Consider the following 19,575-nt stretch of genomic DNA (forward strand, 5'->3'; position numbering starts at 1 on the left):
TTGTTTATAGATCCTAATTTTTTCAAAACCTACTGCGCAGACGTAGCCCTTGGCCGGCAGTAAAAAAAAGACAACTTTTCAATCCCACGATTGGATTCCTTATGTGTTTAAATGTACAGTGTATTTTATGATTAATACATAGTCTTTGGACTAAATTTTTACAGGTTAGGCCACTGAAAGTGAAAATTTTAATTAATTTCCATTTCCTTTTCATATATATATATATATATATATATATATATTATATATATATATATATATGTATATATGTATGTATGTATGTATGTATGTATGTATGTATGTATGTATGTATGTATGTATGTATGTATGTATGTATGTATGTATGTATGAAATATAATTTTTTCTGAATCTTCAGAATTTTGATATGCTAGGTCACTGGTTTTAAATTGATATTAAGTTAATATTCAATTTTTCACACTTATTATTTAAATTTATATATAATAAATATATATATATATATATATATATATATATATATATATGTATATATATATATATATATATATATATATATATATATATATATATATATTATATATATATATATATATATATATATATATATATATATGCTTCTAAATGACTTGGGCTGCGTCTTTAAATGGTAGAGCATGACTGGGGATCAGGCAAATGATGATTCTAACTTCTGTCTACAAGCTTAGATATTAGCACGATTTTTTTCAGGAATCCCGACTCACAACTAAAGCTGCAGTTCATTACGCTACTGACATACGCGTTCAGTTCCGACATTCTCACCCACAAGAGAGAAATGGGAGGTGGAGTCGCTTAGGAAACCAACAGAAGAGTGGATTTTGTCCACAGAAATTCTAATGCAAATAGATTCCGCTTCTTCAACATAGTGAGAGAAGAGCCCTCCTGAAGACCTCGAGAAGCTCTCTAACATTAACTCATCATCTGCAAAATCCAGAACTGTAATCTTAGTGTCATAAATATTCGGACCGGAATTCGATGTTCCACCATACAGACAAGTATCCAGTCCATGCAGATATTGATCTTAGTTGGAGCATCTCCGATGGAATGCTCCGACGGAATACAGATCCAAGTAGAATTAGTCAGATGCTGACCGCAGTCCAAATTTCTTTAAGGCCACCATCGGCGCAACCACGCCATAGTTTTTCTGAACACATCCCTGTACATCAAGAAACTTATTGATGTCGACATAACCTTCAAGCATCTCCAAACAAATGTTTCGCATAAGTTCGATGAGTATTGAGAAAGAAAGTATCTGGTGAGTGTCATCTCTTTCGTGTAAATGCTGACTGCTGCCACTACTTAAAAAGAGGCATGTAGATTGTTTTGCTCTCTGTTGAGAACAATCGGGACGAACTTCTTACGTGAACGAAAATGAACACAAGTTTTGGAAAGTTGTCACAGTCGTGGTGTTCAGCACTAGATGAAGTATATGATCCCTTTCCGGAGACTTTGCTAAATGCCATAAGGTACATGCGCACAGCATCACGTAAGTATTGTCAAATGAAATATTTATATTTAAAATACACTGATCTTGAATAACGAGGATATATATTCTGAGAATGTCTTGTAAGTAATTCAATATCGAAACAGTGTAAGATATATATATATATATATATATATATATATATATATATATATAGAGAGAGAGAGAGAGAGAGAGAGAGAGAGATGTTGTGTGTGTGGGATGGGTGTGTGTTGTGGTGTGGTTGTTTGAGCTAGTGTTTCAGGTGTTTGTAGCAGTGGTCGTGATGCAGTATCTGTTTCGGGTGTAATTATCTTGCTGGCTTTATTTCCACTCTACTGTTGGTGTAGCTGACGTTTGTTACTATTTGTCCATAGATTTGTTTTCGTTTTTGTGTTTTTTCGTTTTTTCGGGGGATAATTTCCATTGACATATTTAGCTTGGCAGCCAGCTCGTCTCTGTCCACTAGCATTTTTACTTCCCCCTCAGAGAAGTTCACTCGCTAAAGAGATGATCTGGTAGCACCAGCGAAGGAAACGCTTGTGTTCCTCCAAGCATTGCACGGAGTCGCCTCTGAACACCCTCATCGCTGCCATCGTTGCTGTTGCTGCTGCCGTTGCTGTAGTAGTCTTTGCCATTGTTCCAGCTGTTGCTGCTGTTGATGGCCTCAAGCTTCTCGGTTTCACTAAAATCCATTTGCATTGCTTTTGTCGTTAACCGCTCCCCTGTTCTTATCTCAGTACTGTTTTTGGTTGTACTGGCTCGTTCTTAGTATGTTCTCTGCTTAACTTCGTACTGCAACTATTAGTGATGGTGAGAATAAAGTTACTTTTGTTTTTGTCTATCTCACTATTTTTGCTGCTATTTTTCTTGCTGCTACTAGCGATGGTGGTGGCGGATGTGGTGATGTTGACCCTGCTGATTTCCCGCGCTCTTTCATACTTCAGATCATTCTCATTGTTGCTGCAGTTGTCATCGCTGACAGACTTCGTCGCATAGGGTACAAGGTAAGATGGCGACGGAGGAAGAGGGAAATTTTCTTCACCTGAGGGATGGTTGGTGGGAGATACGGCCCCCTTCTCAATGCTGCGGTAATGACAGATAGTTAGGCCATTTTGAATGTATGTTTGCTGTGTTTCAAAATAGTTGAGCGTTTTATGAAGGCAAAAATATTGCCCCTTACGAGGCAAAAACAACCACAGAGCACCAGGCAAGAGATTCCTGGTGTTCCAAACAACGAGTTGAAACAAACACTAACCACCAAAAACAATAATTATAACACACATTTACGTAGCCTCTTCGTAAACATGTGCATACAATTCCACAGCAAATATAATAATAATAATAATAATAATAATAATAATAACCATCATCATCATCGTTTAGCGTCCGCTTTCCATGCTAGCATGGGTTGGACGGTTCAACTTGTTTCTGGGAAGCCAGTCTGATCTGGCAATGTTTCTACGGCTGGATGCCCTTCCGAACGCCAACCACTCCATGAGTGTAGTGAGTGCTTTTTACGTGCCACCGGCACAGGTGCCAGACAAGTCTGGCAAACGGCCACAATCAGATGGTGCTTTTTATGTGCCACCGGCACAATGGCCAGGCGAGGCTGGCAACCGCCACGAACGGATGGTGCTTTTTACGTGCCACCGGCACGAGGCCAGATGGGACGGCGCTGGCAACGGCCACGTTCGGATGGTTCTCTTACATGCCACCGGCACTGGAATCTCAGCTGCAATTTCCATTGATCGATTCTGATTCTGATTCTGACTTGCCTCAACAGGTCTTCACAAGTAGAGTTTTGTGTCCCACGAAGGGAAGATATGCATAAGTGGACTGGCTACATCTCGTGTAGAAGGCCACGGGTTATGGTCTCACTTGTCTTCCCAGGTCTTCTTACGCACAGCATACTTCCAGAGGTCTTTGTCTCTAGTCATTTCCTCAGTGAGACCTAAAGTTCGAAGGTCGTGCTTCACCACCTCGTCTCAGGTTTTCCTGGGTCTGCCTCTTCCACAGGTTCCCTCAACTGCTAGGGTGTGGCACTTTTTCACACAACTATCTTCATCCATTCTCGCCACATGACCATACCAGCGCAAACGTCTCTCTTGCAAACCAAATCTGATGCTTCTTAGGCCCAGCTTTTCCCTCAAGGTACTTACACTCTGTCGAGTATGAACACTGACATTACACATCCATCGGAGCATACTGCCTTCATTTCTTGCAAGCTTACGCATATCCTCAGAAGTCACGGCCCATGTTTCACTGCCATGTAGCATGGCTGTTCGTACACACGCGTCCAACAGTCTGCCTTTTACTCTGAGCGAGAGGCCTTTTGTCACCAGCAGAGATAAGAGCTCTCTGAACTTTGCCCAAGCTATTCTTACTCTAGCAGTTACACTTTCAGCACACCCGCTCTCGCTACTGACTTGGTCACCTAGGTAACAGCAGCTATCAACTATTTCTAGTTTTTCTCCCTGGAAAGTGGCAGAAGTTGGTCTCAGATTATTTTCAGTGTTTATTGCTCCTGAGCCTCTGCCACATACACAAACTATCTTCCTAGTTAGCCTTCCTTTGACATTGCTGCACCTCTTATGTGTCCATAGCTTACACTTAGTGCATCTTATAGAGATTCTACCTACACCTTTTCTACAGATCGAGCAGGGCCATCTACCTGAAGGCGTTTGTGATTTGTCTACCTTCTTATTTATTAGGACTTTGGTTTTAGCTAGATTGACTCTAAGCCCTTCGATTCTAATCCTTGCTTCCACACCTGAAACTTCTCCAGTTCAGGTAGTGACTCAGCAATTAGAGCCAGGTCATCAGCATAGAGGAGCTCCCAGGGGCATCCTGTCTTGAATTCCTCCGTTATTGCCTGGAGGACTATGATAAATAGGAGGGACCTGAGGACTGAGCCTTGGTGGACCCCTACCTCTACCCGGAATTCTTCACTGTACTGGTTGCCAACCCTCAACTTACTAGCAGCGTCCCTGTACATGGCTCGCACAGCTCTCACTAACCATTCATCTATCCCTAGTTTCCTCATTGACCAGCAGATAAGGGATCGGGGGAACCCTGTCGAAGGCTTTCTCCATGTCAACAAAAGCCAGGTACAGGGGCTTATCATTGGCTAGGTATTTCTCCTGCAGCTGCCTTACCAGGAATATAGCATCAGTGGTACTTTTCCCTGGCACGAACCCAAACTGCATCTCATCTAAACTAACTCTCTCTCTAATTAGTTGGGCTATGACCCTCTCCGTAACCTTCATTACCTGATCCAACAGCTTGATACCTCTGTAATTATTTGTATCTAGGGCGTCACCTTTACCTTTGTAGCAGTTGACTATTATGCTGCTACACCAGTCATTGGGTATGACTCTTTTGTGTATCACCTGATTAACTATAAGGGTGACTAGGCTATAGCCGACACTACCAGATATTTTGAGCATCTCTCCAGTGATACCTGATGGGCTTTCCCTGTCTTCATTCTTCTAATTGCCTTACCTACCAAGAAACTGTCAACTCGGATAGCTGGTCCCTCTGTTGGGTCATCATTCGGCAGACTCTCTTTATCCCATTCATTTTCTTTATTCAGCAACATTTCATAGTGGCGTCTCCAAACCTCTCTCTTTGCATCCTCATTTAGCGCAAGTGAACCATTTTCCATGCGAACACACTTCTCTCCTACCACATCACAATCTCTCTCTTGCAACACGAAACACCTCCAGTCTTTGGTCCTCACGGCGCAGAACATTGGACCTGTTTTAGACCTCTAGCTTCCCTTTTTGCAGTCTGATACAATTCCCTGCTACCACCATTCTTGCAGTCCTTCCAAGCCTGTCTCTTTCTCTAATAGCCCTGTCTACAACATTGTTCCACCACCACGTTACCTTGGGACGAATAATAATAATAATAATAATAATAATAATAATAATAATAATAATAATAATAATAAGGGGAGCCTAATGATTATGATAATATAAAAAATAAAATAATCAAAGAACTAAAAACCACAGAGCTCAAAATGGACCACCGACCATACCTCCCAAAAATAAAAATAAACGCAATAACAACACCAATTATAAACAGCATAAACCTAGCCGTCACTGAACTAGCCACTGAAACAAAAAAAAAGTGATATCACTGAACTAAATGACTTGATATACGCAGCAGCCACTGCAGCCACAAAAGAAGCTGGATACTCACCCAAACCCGCCCAAATAGGAGTACCACCACCCAAACAAACCCTGTGGATAAATAACATCCAAAACAAAATTTAAAAAATTAGAAAAGACCTGTCGATTCTTAATGAAATCAGCAAACAAGCAACGCTACTGAGCAACAAAAAGAGAACAAAAATGCTCCGCAAATATAACATCACAGAAAAAGATTTGCCGGAGATAAAAGAAAAGCTGAAGCATGATATCCTTGCCAAAGCTCAAAGGATCCGCCGGTACGAGAAACGCCAACGCTTCTTTGAACAGAACAAAAAGTTCAACTCCGACCCCAAAAAGTTCTGCCAAGAACTGGGCAAAAATAAAATAGAAGTCACTGCAGCACCAACGGCAGAAAAATTGAAAGAATTCTGGAAAGAAATATGGTCGGCGAACGAACAGCCAAAAAAAAGGAGTATGAAAATAACAAACTCGGCATCTGAACAACTTTGGACCCCCATAACAACTGAAGAGGTCACCCAGGCACTGCAAAAACTAAGCAACTGGAAGGCACCTGGGCATGACAAGATCCCCAACTTCTGGTTGAAATATCTAACAGGAATGCACAAAAAGCTGGCTGAAAACTTTAACAACATACTAGCAGAGCCAGAGACAATGCCTGAATGGCTCACGAAGGGGAAAACCATCTTAATTCCCAAATCAAATGAAACAACAAAACCAGAAAACTACAGACCAACAACCTGCCTCCCTACTATGTTCAAGGCATTTACTGCAGTGATATCGCAAAGTCTGAACAAGCACCTGGACGAAAACAAACTGTTCCCAGAAGAGCAGAAAGGATGCCGCAAGGGCTCATATGGCTGTAAAGTTCAACTAATGATTAATAAAGCCGTAACTGAAGACAGCCACAGAAAGAAGAAAGGCCTCAGTATGGCCTGGATTGACTACAAAAAGGCGTTTGATAGCATCCCCCACACATGGATCCTCGAAACACTAGCCATTAACAAAGTAGCACCAACAATCATAAAATTCATAGAGCACTCTATGAATAAATGGCAAACAGTCCTACATCTCCAAACAAAAGAAGGACTCATGAAAACCAAAGACATCCCCATTAGAAGAGGAATATTCCACCTCTATCTGATATGCTAAATAGAACTGGATGCGGATATAAATGTTACGGCAAAACGATCAGCCACCTTTTATATATGGATGACCTAAAACTATACGCTGCAAATGACAAACAGCTGGAAACACTATTAAAGACAGTTCATGGATTTACCAAAGAAATAGATATGAAATTTGGATTTAAAAAATGCGCCAAAGTAACCATGAAAAGAGGAAAACTAGTTAAGAGTAACAACATCACACTAGATAAAACCAATGAAATAAAAGAATTAGACCAAAGCCAAACTTACAAATACTTAGGAATCCATGAACTAGATAAGACATAACACACACAAATGAAAGAGAAAATAAAAAAAGAATATTATAGACGAGTTAGATCAATACTAAAAACAGAGCTCAATGCTAAAAACAAGATAATAGGTATCAACACTTTAGCTGTCCCAGTTATAAGTTACAGCTACAATATCCTTAACTGGACACGAAATGAACTGTCCAAAATAGATAGGAAAACAAGAAAAATACTGACAAGATCTAGGATGCATCACCCAAAATCTGACATAGAAAGACTATATATACAACGTATAGAAGGTGGTAGAGGCCTTATACAGCTGGAAAACTACTATAAAATAACCACCATAGGACTGCAAAAATACCTACTTCAGAAGGAAGGAAAACTGATCCAGATAGCGGCAAAACACGAGCAAAACAAAAAACTGTTCTCAGTATTTAAGGAAGCTGACAAATACAAACAAGAAATCATACCACCTAATAAACACAAAGAAGAAGAAGAAGAAGAAGAAGAAGAAGAAGAAGAAGAAGATGAAGAAACAACAAAAGCTATAAAACAAATGAAATCCAAACTAAAAATAGAACAGCAACGAGCCATGATAAAACGATGTCAAGAAAAGCCCCTTCATGGTAAATACTGCACTAAACTAAACGCAAAAGAAATAGACAAAGAAAAATCCCAGCAATGGTTGAGAAGCTCAGGACTCAAAGCAGAGACAGAGGGATTTTTAATTGCAGCACAAGACCAAAGCCTCCCCACCAGAAATTACCAAAAACATGTAATGAAAAGAAATATTACAAGTAACTGCAGAATATGTGGAGATGGACAAGAAACAATAAATCATATTATCTCTAGCTGCCCAGTCCTGGCTAAGAAGGAATATATTCACAGACATTACAGAGTTGGAACCTACATACATTGGAAGCTATGCCAACATTATGGAATAACAACAGAAAAAAGATGGTATAGGCACGCACCAGAAAAGGTCACAGAAAACGAGAAAGCAACCATACTCTGGGATATGCCGATACACACAGAAATTAAGGCCAACAGACCAGATATAGTTGTCAGAGATCATGAAGAAAATAAATGCTTTCTAATTGATGTATCAATACCGGCAGATGACAACGTGTCTCTAAAAGAAATGGAGAAACTCTCAAAATACAAAGACCTGGAAATAGAGGTAACTAGAATGTGGAACCTGAAAACAGAAAAAAATCCTATCATAGTAGGTGCATTTGGCATGATAAAAAAATATTCAGACAAATACATAACAAAAACACCAGGACTTACAAACACATATAACATACAGAAAATTGCACTACTAGGCACTGCACACATCCTACGCAGAACACATTCCATACAATAACCATCAGAGCATCACAACAAATCACAGCACATACCCAAGGCACACAGAGCGGCGCTCGGTAGTGAAGTGAAAGCACGCTATAAAAATAAAACTACTGAATAATAATAATAATAATAATAATAATAATAATAATAATAATAATAATAATAATAATAATAATAATAATAATAATAATGATAATAATGATGATTATACACTTATAAAAATCATCATTGCTTGGAACTACAAGAATTGTTCGCAGTGTTCTCCAAGCATGTCCAGTTAACATATGTAACCTTAATCTGCTGGCTGAGATCAACTGACATTTTCCATCATACTCAGCAAAATACGCGGTGAGTTTTCATATATGGAAGCACTCCGTTGGTTACGACGATGAGGGTTCCGGTTGATCCGAATCAACGGAACAGCCTGCTCGTGAAATTAACGTGTAAGTGGCTGAGCACTCTACAGACACGTGCACCCTTTACGTAGTTCTCGGGGATATTCAGCGTGACACAGAGAGTGACATAGCCGGCCCCTTGAAATACAGGTACAACTAGTTTTCATATAACAACGTCAACAACAATAATAATATATATTATTTATTTTATTTACATTCGACGATATTTGTCCTCATCTTGTTTGTTGTTGATGTAACCTCAAGCTCAATAACCATCTGTTAAGCAACAACTAACCCCAAAGTCTACTATCCACTCCAATTATGAAGAAGAGAGAGGATGAGGCCAACAAACTTTCCACAGACTGTCTACTCTATGTCAAAGGCCTCTCCGAAAAGATACAAAAGATATGCGGCCCATATGACATCAGGACAGTATTCAAGAGTAATACAACACTTCACAAATATCTCCTTCGAGTAAAACCAACAATAGAAGAGAATATGACCAAAGACTTTGTGTACTCCATCCCTTGCAGCTATGGTAGGTTATAGAAAGGGGTTGGGGACGGTTATTGTGTCATGTTGCTACTATTTCTTGCTGCTTGCACGAGCGGTTCGTTGTACAGCCTTTTGTTTATAACATTTCTGAAGACCGCCAACTTATTTTGTTTTTATTTTGCTGTATATGTTGTGTTAGTTTAGCAGGAATGTTATGCGTGGCTGTGTTTGTGATATCTGAATTTTATGTGTGGTTGTGCTTGTGATATCTGAATGGTGTTGTATGTGTGCCATTAATTCCATATTGCTTGTGTTTATTGCTGTGTAGTTGCTGGTTCGAGTTATGTGTGAGAACTGGGTTGTTTTGATTGGTACTGATGCTGTTGTTTTGGTTGCTGTTTTGTGTGTGGAAAGCATAGATGTCAGTGAATTGATTATTTTGTTTGCTGCTGTTGCTTTCGCTGTTGTTTTTGTTGTTGTTGTTGCTGTTGCCCCTTGCCGATGCTGCTGTAATTTGTGTTACTGTTGCTGTTGCGTTTTTTGCTCCAGTGGCCATCTGTCTCTGCTAGTACTGTTCTTGTCGCATTTGTTGCAGCTGCTGATGTTGTTGTTGTTGTACGGTTCTTTTATTCCTGCTACTGTTGTAGCTGTTGTTGTTGTATTCGTGGTGTCTGCAGCTGTGCAGCTACCGGCTGGATACTCTGTCGCAGCTACCGGCTGGATACCCCGCTTGTGCCGATGCGGAACTTGTCTAAAAGTAGCGGGTCATTCAGATATTTTGATTGTCTAAGGCAGAAAGCCTTTAAATGGTTTGTTTGGCAACACATGTGACATCTGGACTTTTCTACCGCTAGCTGCAGGGATCTTGATGAAATCTGGAATCTCTTGTGCGGTTGCTAAATCTGCATGCAATAAGATTTCCATCCCTCTACCACACCAATTTTCTCTTTTGCGCCTCCGTGTTTGAAAACTTTTACATCTCCCCTCCATGCCATACACCGTGGCTGCTCTCCGTAAGGATATGTTTACTTCTGGTAGCACCTTCTCAGCCTTCGCAATTTACTCATATGCATCACATTCAGAGCTTTGTTGCTAATTTAGTTCTCAACAAAATTGAAAACTCTAAAATTTATTGGAAAGGACAGGTCCCTAGCTACATTTCGGCATAAAAACAGATTGTGTCTAGTATAAAAAAAGATTACTTCAAAAGTTGTAGCAACATTTTGACCTGATCTTATTTGGCTCTTTCTATCTTGCTCAATTCCAATGATATACATCTTTATATTATTGTTCTCTGTCGTGAGATAATGTAATCCCTCGTCTTTCTCTGATTGTCTGTGTGTTTGCAGAATTATTGGAAAACGGATGAACTGGTTTTCACTAATGTTGGCAGCAATACTTATTCGGTAAGTGGCTCAAAATGATGAAAATATGGTTTGATTATCTTAAAAACTGGCGGACGTGTGAATCAAAATGTTGTCATAGTGCAGATATTTTGAGAAATAATTTATGTGTACGCAGCTATGCATTGTTTTGTTCTCAGTACTAGAATCTATTACTAGCGCATAAAAAACATAATTTATATGTATTAAATACAATGATTACTACCCTGGTGACGGAGTCTCGATTCCTTTACGGCATGCATATTGTGTGCGTTACATCTACCAACATTATGACTGACCTCAGAACACATCGAAATAGCTATTGGATTTATAACATTGAACGTCCTCCCCTTTAATTTTCTCATTTGCACTCATTGTAAATATGATCCATATACATTTAATTATACTTCAATATGCATCGTCGGAAAGCCTTCACATTTAGCTTTCTTTAAATGTGCATGCATACATATATGCATATTTTGTGTTTAACACCAATGCTATTATAATTATCATACGTAATTTGTTTATCCGTATAATTGTTTCCATATCCGCTCAAATTGATCCCTCTTCTAGCCATTCTTTACACAGCGCAATTGATCACCCATAAAGACATCGGAGTATAAGTTTGCAGGATTTGAACCCTATCAAATTCTTTCTATACTGAGAATCTCTGGATCTCATATCTTGATTATATATGTATCTATAAGCATATATATATTTAGATATATATTCATTTATATATATATATATATATATATATATATATATATATATATATATATATATAAATGATATATTGGATAGATATTATCCCTTAGTTGGTTGGATTCACAACCTCTAACTCTCTTGGACTTATATATATATATATATATATATATATATATATATATATATACAGCAACTTATAGACATTATATTATGTCTATCTATTCTTAGAAAACAAAACAATTATAACAATATACAAAGCATAATATGTTATACATGTATGTATATTGTTATAATTGTTTGATTTTTAAATAAATAAATAGACATAAAATAATGTCTAAAATTTGATAAATACCACCACTAAATCCCCTCCATTTACTTATTGCCGTAAGAATTAAGGGTAAAACAATTTTTACCCTCACCCATGTGTTACATTCGAAAAACCACTTGTGTATTAATAATTGAGTATACCAGCAGTATATTGGATAGATATTATCCCTTAGTTGGTTGGATTCACAACCTCTAACTCTCTTGGACTTATATATATATATATATATTAGTATTAGTATAGATATTATAGTATGTATATATATATATGTGTGTGTGTGTGTGTGTGTGTGCGTGTGTGCATACATATATACATACATAAATGCAAAGACACGCACGCACGGAAACATACGCATACACACACATATACATGGAAACAAGCATGCAGGCACAATAGAAGCAATTATATGTGCACAGCACATTCAAATATTTTTCGTTTGTTAAATACTCGATATGACTTTACAAGTTGGGAGTGTCGCACATAAGAAAATAGTAGGTCATATGATATTCATAAATGACTTGTTTATAAAAAAGTATTTTTCTGACTTAACTTCCTAAACGAATTCCACTCACTTAACTCTGTATTTTTTATTTATTTCTACTGAGTGGTCAAGAAAACACGCAAAAGCTTTCATTCAATTCTGTAAACGACCTTCTTCATGCTATCTTCTCATTCAGACCTCTGTCTGGTACAAATCGAATATTTTCTTTCAAGATGGGGAAAATGAAATCTGAAGTAATTAAAATGAAATGGCGGATGTCGAGCGTGGAACTGAATCATATTTTCCTCTCTATACCCATTACAAATTTTCTGTCACAATTTCAATTTATTTCGATTCGAAAATGTCAACAGTCTCTTCCATTCGAAGAATGTTCACTTCAGTAACCATAAATATCTTTCGCTTCTTGGAATTGAAAACTCTTTGCATATTTTGTATTTGACGACCAAACTATTATAATTATCATATTTAATTTTCTTTATGCGAATAATTGCCTCCATATCTTCTCAAATTGATCCCACTTCAGCCATTATTTACACAGCGGACTACAATTGTATAGTCGAGTCCCATGTGTAATTCGATGTTTTACATGAATAAACATTAAATATTAGTGTAATACGCCCAGAGCCACTCTAATATTTTAAGAGTAAAATTGAAGATTTCTCAGTTTTCTGTGAATCGATTTTGATGAAAGTTTTCCCAGCATATTTTTAGATAATAACTCTGTGGAATCTTGCGCAATTTCTTTTGTCGGGTGTGTTGTTTGTAGAAACTCGCACTTCAGCAAAGGGAATTGCCGTTTATTTTTTCCAACAATGTAATTTTCCTTGCATTTGGTTAAGTAATGCAGTATATAAAGTTCTGCATCTTCCAGTTCATATCTGCATTAACTTTGAACGAGAATCCACTCTTGAATTTTACGTGGGAAACACTTTCTAAGCAATTAAAGTTGTTGTTATTGCATATTCCACATCTGTTATGTCCTTATTCTTTACAGAGAATTCTAATTCATTGTCTGATGTGTATTCTGTTTTTGTGAGATTTCCTGGGTGGCGTCTACTGTTTCGTATGAGGTTTTAATCAATCAGATTTCTCAATTTGGGTTATTTAGGACTATACGTACGTTTGATTTTATGGTGTGAAAGATGTTGGCTTCTCCAGGATTGTGCGTGTTGATGAATGGAATCGTGTGTTCATTAAGGTTTTCCTTTGGGGTCCTTAGCTGTGTAAGGCTCAGCTTCAACGTTTTTTTAATTCCCTCGTTTATTAATTGTAATTGGTATTTCTGTTTTGCTGCTAGGAAGCCTTGGATTTGACGTACTTTGATGTGACGTAATCACAATAGTACAGATACGTCTTGCTAGTCTGTATAGGATGTTCCTCTTGGTGTGTGAGGGATGGTAAGAGTAGAAATTGAAATACTGGTGCATGTCCGTTTTTTGAAAAAAATGTCTGTTGTGACTGTGGAGTTGTGTATTTTTATGTGAATATCCAGGAATGGTAATCCATTGCAACTTGATTCTGACGTGAATGTGATGGATGTGTGAAGTGTGTTGAGTATATTATTAAACTCATTTGATTTGTCCCAAAAGATGAAGTCATAATAGGAAAGCGTTTCCACTTTTTAATGACGTATTTCTTGGATACCTGATTAAAATCTCTTTCCACCTCCTCAAAGCTTTTCTTACGAGAATCCCATAACTAGGTTAGTATGTGAGGGTGCTAATCGCGCACACATAGCCGTGCCCTTTTATCTGTCGATATGTTTTATTATGGAATCTAACGCTGTTTCCGTCTAGTACCAGACGTGTGGCTTTGGTGATGAAGTCAGTTTGAAGTATTCATTTATCCGTACTCTGTGTATAGGTGGGAATTAATGGGCATACAGGTTTTAGAAGTATGTCCAAAAAAACATTCAGCTGTTGTGTTGGACCTTGAGGTTCAGCAATTATTGGTGTGAGTTTGAGGTCAGAATTCTTAGTATGTTTATCTGTTGATTTCTCTTTCCATTTATGGCCCTCTGTATTTCGGAGCTTTTGTGGATGTTGGGTAAGCGAAGAAATTCCTTCCAGTGAAGGAATCTTGGTATTCATTAGTGTTTGGATTTTTATTCATTATTGCTTTTCCCCGCGTTCCTTGGTTCTTTCTTGTAATAAGTTTGCTCTATTAGTATTTCCAATATTTTATATTTATAGCAGCCATTGTCCATGGTCATTATAGCCCCTCCATTATCGGCTTCTTTTAGGAGAACTGAATTGTCATTCATCAGTGTTAATAGGGTTTCTCATTTTATTCACGAAGTTTTTGATTGCATATTCGGGTACTTAAGGGAAATTTCCAAATTGTTTCTCTATGTGCATCTAAATGTTTGACATTCTTTTGGTAGGGGTGAAGTAGGATTTATTTCTGAGAAATGAAATGTCATTTATATCCTCATTGCCGACGAATATTATAAGTTGAAAGTTCCCAAATTGCCACATAGTGGGACTAAACCCGGAATCATGCGGTTGGTAAGCAAACTACTTACCACACAGCCACATAAAAATATGACTATTCATCTACTTCTAACATAAAGTAGACAGTTGTTATACTCAAGTAAGCTATCTACCTCCCTCTTGTCTTCTACACCCGCAATTAAGAAATAACAGCTCTAAAACCATCCTCATAACACTTGTCCTCCTTCACAAGCACCGATTTGTAATAGCTTAAAATGTTAACAATTAACACTTAACAACATGCTAAACCATGCATATTTACTGGTGCATATTTACTGGTAAATATACAAATACTTATGTCTCCTAGTCGTTGAGGGTGATAAATCGTGTCCTTATTTGGTTCGAATTTGTATATCAAAACTATTTGAAAGTGTTTCATGGCTATATATAAAACTAATTCATGGTTGGCTGATCTTCAACAAACAATGGGATTGCCCGTATGTAATGTGCCATATAAGCAGTAGGAGTAGCAATAAGTTATTCGATCACAAAGACATTTAGGAAACCGTGCCAAGAAGTCGATCTAAAATAGGTAAGTGTTAAAATTTTCACTTACGTCTTCTATAAACATTACGCATATTCGTACGTATAAGATATATGCTACATGAACTGAGTCAATTTTGTACAAAACTTCAGTAATTATTTAAGTATTTAAATATCTTTTATCTTTCTATTTTTAATTGTTTCAATCATTGGTTAGCACTTATTTTAAATCGAATGAATTGATTACAGTACTTTTTATTAAGTCCAGCACCTATTATTTCGCTCGGCTTTGCCGTTTTATTTATGATAGGCGAAGTAAACAAATCAGAACTGTTTGTCAAATGGTGGTGAGTACAGCCACAACAAAAGAGACATATACACACACTCATATCTATGTACGTATATATATATATATATATATATATATATATATATATATATATATATATATATATATATATGGAAGCACTCCGTCGGTTACGACGATGAGGGTTCCGGTTGATCCGAATCAACGGAACAGCCTGCTCGTGAAATTAACGTGTAAGTGTCTGAGCACTCCACAGACACGTGCACCCTTAACGTAGTTCTCAGGGATATTCAGCGTGACACAGAGAGTGACAAGGCCGGCCCCTTGAAATACAGGTACAACAAGAACAGGAAGTAAGAGTGAGAGAAAGTTGTGCTGAAAGAGTACAGCAGGGATCACCACCATCCCCTGCCGGAGCCTCATGGAGCTTTTAGGTGTTTTCGCTCAATAAATACTCAGACATAAACACTCACAACGCCCGGTCTGGGAATCGATACCGCGATCCTATGACCGCGAGTCCGCTGCCCTAACCACTGGGCCATTGCGCCTCCTATACATATATATATATATATATATATATATATATATATATGTATGTATGTATGTATATATATATATATATATATATATATATATATATATATATATATATATATATATATATATATATATATATATATATATATATATATATATATATATATATATATATATATAAATATATATATATATATATAAAGGGCTTAGTAAAATAAATTACTTTGCCGCATACTGAACTCATTAGAAATAGTAGCTAAAAAAACTTTTTTAAAACTATTTCTAATACTTAAAGAAAACCTCTCTCATATAGTGTTTGCTCAATTCAACTCACGAAAGTATGGGGGTAAAGACATTAAAAAATCAAATGCAAAGGTTATTTGAGAACGTACGTTTCAAGATTAGTCAACTCGACATTTCTATCATCAGCTCAGAACTCCTTGGTTTGGATTTGAAAACACTGAAAGTGGGAGCATACCCTTTCGGCTTCTTATCGCTTCTGAAGATCTGCTCGAAACTAACAGTGCCAGCAAACTCAAATATGCAAGCGAAGAATTTCTGCTCTCCCCTTTCCACCAGCGTGGGTTAAAATCAGTAAACACTATGCTTTTTTCGGTAAAATCCGAGGCATTAAATAGAGAGAGATGAATTATAATTTCAACAATTGAGGGTAAAATTAATTAATTATTAATCAATTTCACCAAGTATTCAGTATTTAAGGCGAATTCAAATTATTACATTATATATATAGGAGTTCTGAGCTGATGATAGAAATGTAATAATTTGAATTCGCCTTAAATGGTCCCTTTGCATACTGAATACTTGGTGAAATTGATTAATAATTAATTAATTTTACCCTCAATTGTTGAAATTATAATTCATCTCTCTCTATTTAATGCCTCGGATTTTACCGAAAAAAGCATAGTGTTTACTGATTTTAACCCACGCTGGTGGAAAGGGGAGAGCAGAAATTCTTCGCTTGCATATTTGAGTTTGCTGGCACTGATAGTTCGAGCAGATCTTCAGAAGCGATAAGAAGCCGAAAGGGTATGCTCCCACTTTCAGTGTTTTCAAATCCAAACCAAGGAGTTCTGAGCTGATGATAGAAATGTCGAGTTGACTAATCTTGAAACGTACGTTCTAAAATAACATTTGCATTTGATTTTTTAATGTCTTTACCCCCATACTTTCGTGAGTTGAATTGAGCAAACACTATATGAGAGAGGTTTTCTTTAAGTATTAGAAATAGTTTTAAAAAAGTTTTTTTAGCTACTATTTCTAATGAGTTCAGTATGCGGCAAAGTAATTTATTTTACTAAGCCCTTTTATATAATGTAATAATTTGAATTCGCCTTAAATGGTCCCTTTGCATACTGAAAACTTGGTGAAATTGATTAATAATTAATTAATTTTACCCTCAATTGTTGAAATATATATATATATATATATATATATACATATATATATATATATATGTGTGTGTATGTGTGTGTGTGTTTGTGTATGTATGCATGTACATATATGACGGGCTTCTTTCAATTTTCGGCTACCAAATCCATTCACATGTATTTGACCGATTTCGAAGATATTAAAAGACGTTTTATATTCCCAAATTGGCATGGAATTAGACCCATGTGAAATTGGACCCAGGTGATTGAAAAGTAAATCTCTTATCAAACTGTTACAGATTCGCCCATATGTATATATATATATACATACATGTATACGTTGCATACATACCTGAACATAGATACTTTATATATATATATATATATATATATGAATAAATAAATAAAACCTATTCATATATATATATATATATATATATGTATATATATACATACATACATATTTTCATTCATACATACATACATACATTCATTCATACATACATACATACATACATACATACATACATACATACATACATACATACATACATACATACATACATACATACAAAGAAATATACGCTTGCGTCTGGGGTGAGTCATTCTCTTTTAGTACTTTATCGTTTAACACACTCACCGGTAATTTTTCTACTCATTTACTTATTTATTTTTCACAAAATTTCTGTCTTGGAACCTTTTCAATAGTCGTTGACTCTGTCCGTTATCCGAGCTGCGTTCATTTTGTCTGTGCGTATGTGTGTGGATCAGTACGTGTGCGCATACACATATATGTATGTGTGCATGCATGCATATAAGTTTGTATATGCATGTGTGTGTAAGTCTGTGTGAGTATTTTTATATGTATGTACATGTGTAAGTTTTCTTTTTCTTTCTGAATATTCACTTGTTTATGTTTTTTGTGTATGTATGTGTTTTTGCATGTGTGTGTGTGTGTGTGTCTGTACTTCTCTCAGGCAACATATTTAATGAAATCACTAGGAGCATCGAAGATTCGGCATGAGTCGTCACAAGCAGCAACACTCCAAGTGTTGTTTTCCACTGCATTTTTCATCTGAAAAGTTTTTAACACCAATGTCCGACAGATCCACTTATCCAGCAGCATGGTTTCTGAGAAATTCCACCTTCAGTACCGACATCACTTCAAACTAGCACGTTTGCTGGAGAAGTAATGTGCATCTATTAGCATCTATTAGCTAATCCTGCAAATAACCATTGTTTTTATTTGTTGTTTATGAGAAAGTTTACTCGAAATTAATGGGTGTTCGTAACCATATGTTACACAGTCAAAGTGGGGCAAGTGGATAGGATCACTTGTAGAATTCAAAAGTAAATCAAATATACGTGTCACATGTTTTAGCCTTCTGACTACAGTAACTGTTAGGCCCAATCAACGTTTCTTTATGCCAGTGTAAATAAAATAAATTACACAAATTGAAATAAAACAAAATTCGGTTTGATTCACACAAATGCATCGTAGATCATGAGTTGTAATGTGTACAGTATCCCGTGAAGGGTGTTGGTAAAGAGAAATATATTAAAATATATACGGAATGTCAATTGCCTATGCACTAATGACAGTTTGATGGTAAAATCTTATTCAAGACTATCAATTCTGAGTTACATAAGAGGTGGTGATTAAAATTATATGGCTTTAGTTCAGTCAATTTTGATTATATTCAAAATATTCCCTTGTCGGATTTGCTAAGTTATTGCAGCGGCCCTTCAGTTTTTGTAAATCCTGTAAAAGTGATAGGAATGTTGGGTCGCCAACGAGGTCTTTGCCGATACCCGTAAAACTCGAAGGTTTTCAACAAACCCTCGTACATATTTCGTGCTGTGTTCCCCTAGTAATTTCTGTTCTTTAAGAGTCATCAGTTGCAACTTGTTAATTCATATTATCATCTCAGTGCTCAAAACTAAATTATTAGCTTAAATTTTACACTTGTGCATCATTATCTCTTTGAAGTTATGTCTGCTTCATTCTTGGAGAATCTTTTTGGCTTAATAACCCACTCGTAATGTTACTGAAGTCAAAGGAAATCTAACATGAGATCTTTAACTTTTTCTTTTTTACATTTCAGATCGCTGAATAGTTGCGAGATGGCGGAAAGAAAG

At 36.7% G+C, this 19,575-nt stretch overlaps 2 protein-coding genes across 2 annotated transcripts in view; both read left to right on the forward strand.

Annotated features, from left to right (window-relative positions):
• LOC115214756 (neprilysin-2-like) overlaps window positions 1-19,575 on the forward strand; it is a 214,764-nt gene that overhangs the window by 65,380 nt on the left and 129,809 nt on the right. The gene's annotated exons all lie outside the window — the stretch shown is intronic.
• The window catches only part of LOC115215068 (neprilysin-11-like), a 73,101-nt gene continuing 73,071 nt past the window's right edge, over window positions 19,546-19,575 (forward strand). Inside the window, exon 1 of the mRNA XM_029784219.2 lies at window positions 19,546-19,574. Within this exon, the coding sequence (XP_029640079.1) occupies window positions 19,561-19,574 (14 nt within the window). The 5' untranslated portion in view covers window positions 19,546-19,560. The remainder of the gene's footprint in view (window position 19,575) is intronic.

The sequence above is a fragment of the Octopus sinensis genome, linkage group LG8 (assembly GCF_006345805.1).
Source record: "Octopus sinensis linkage group LG8, ASM634580v1, whole genome shotgun sequence".
Classification (NCBI taxonomy): domain Eukaryota; kingdom Metazoa; phylum Mollusca; class Cephalopoda; order Octopoda; family Octopodidae; genus Octopus; species Octopus sinensis.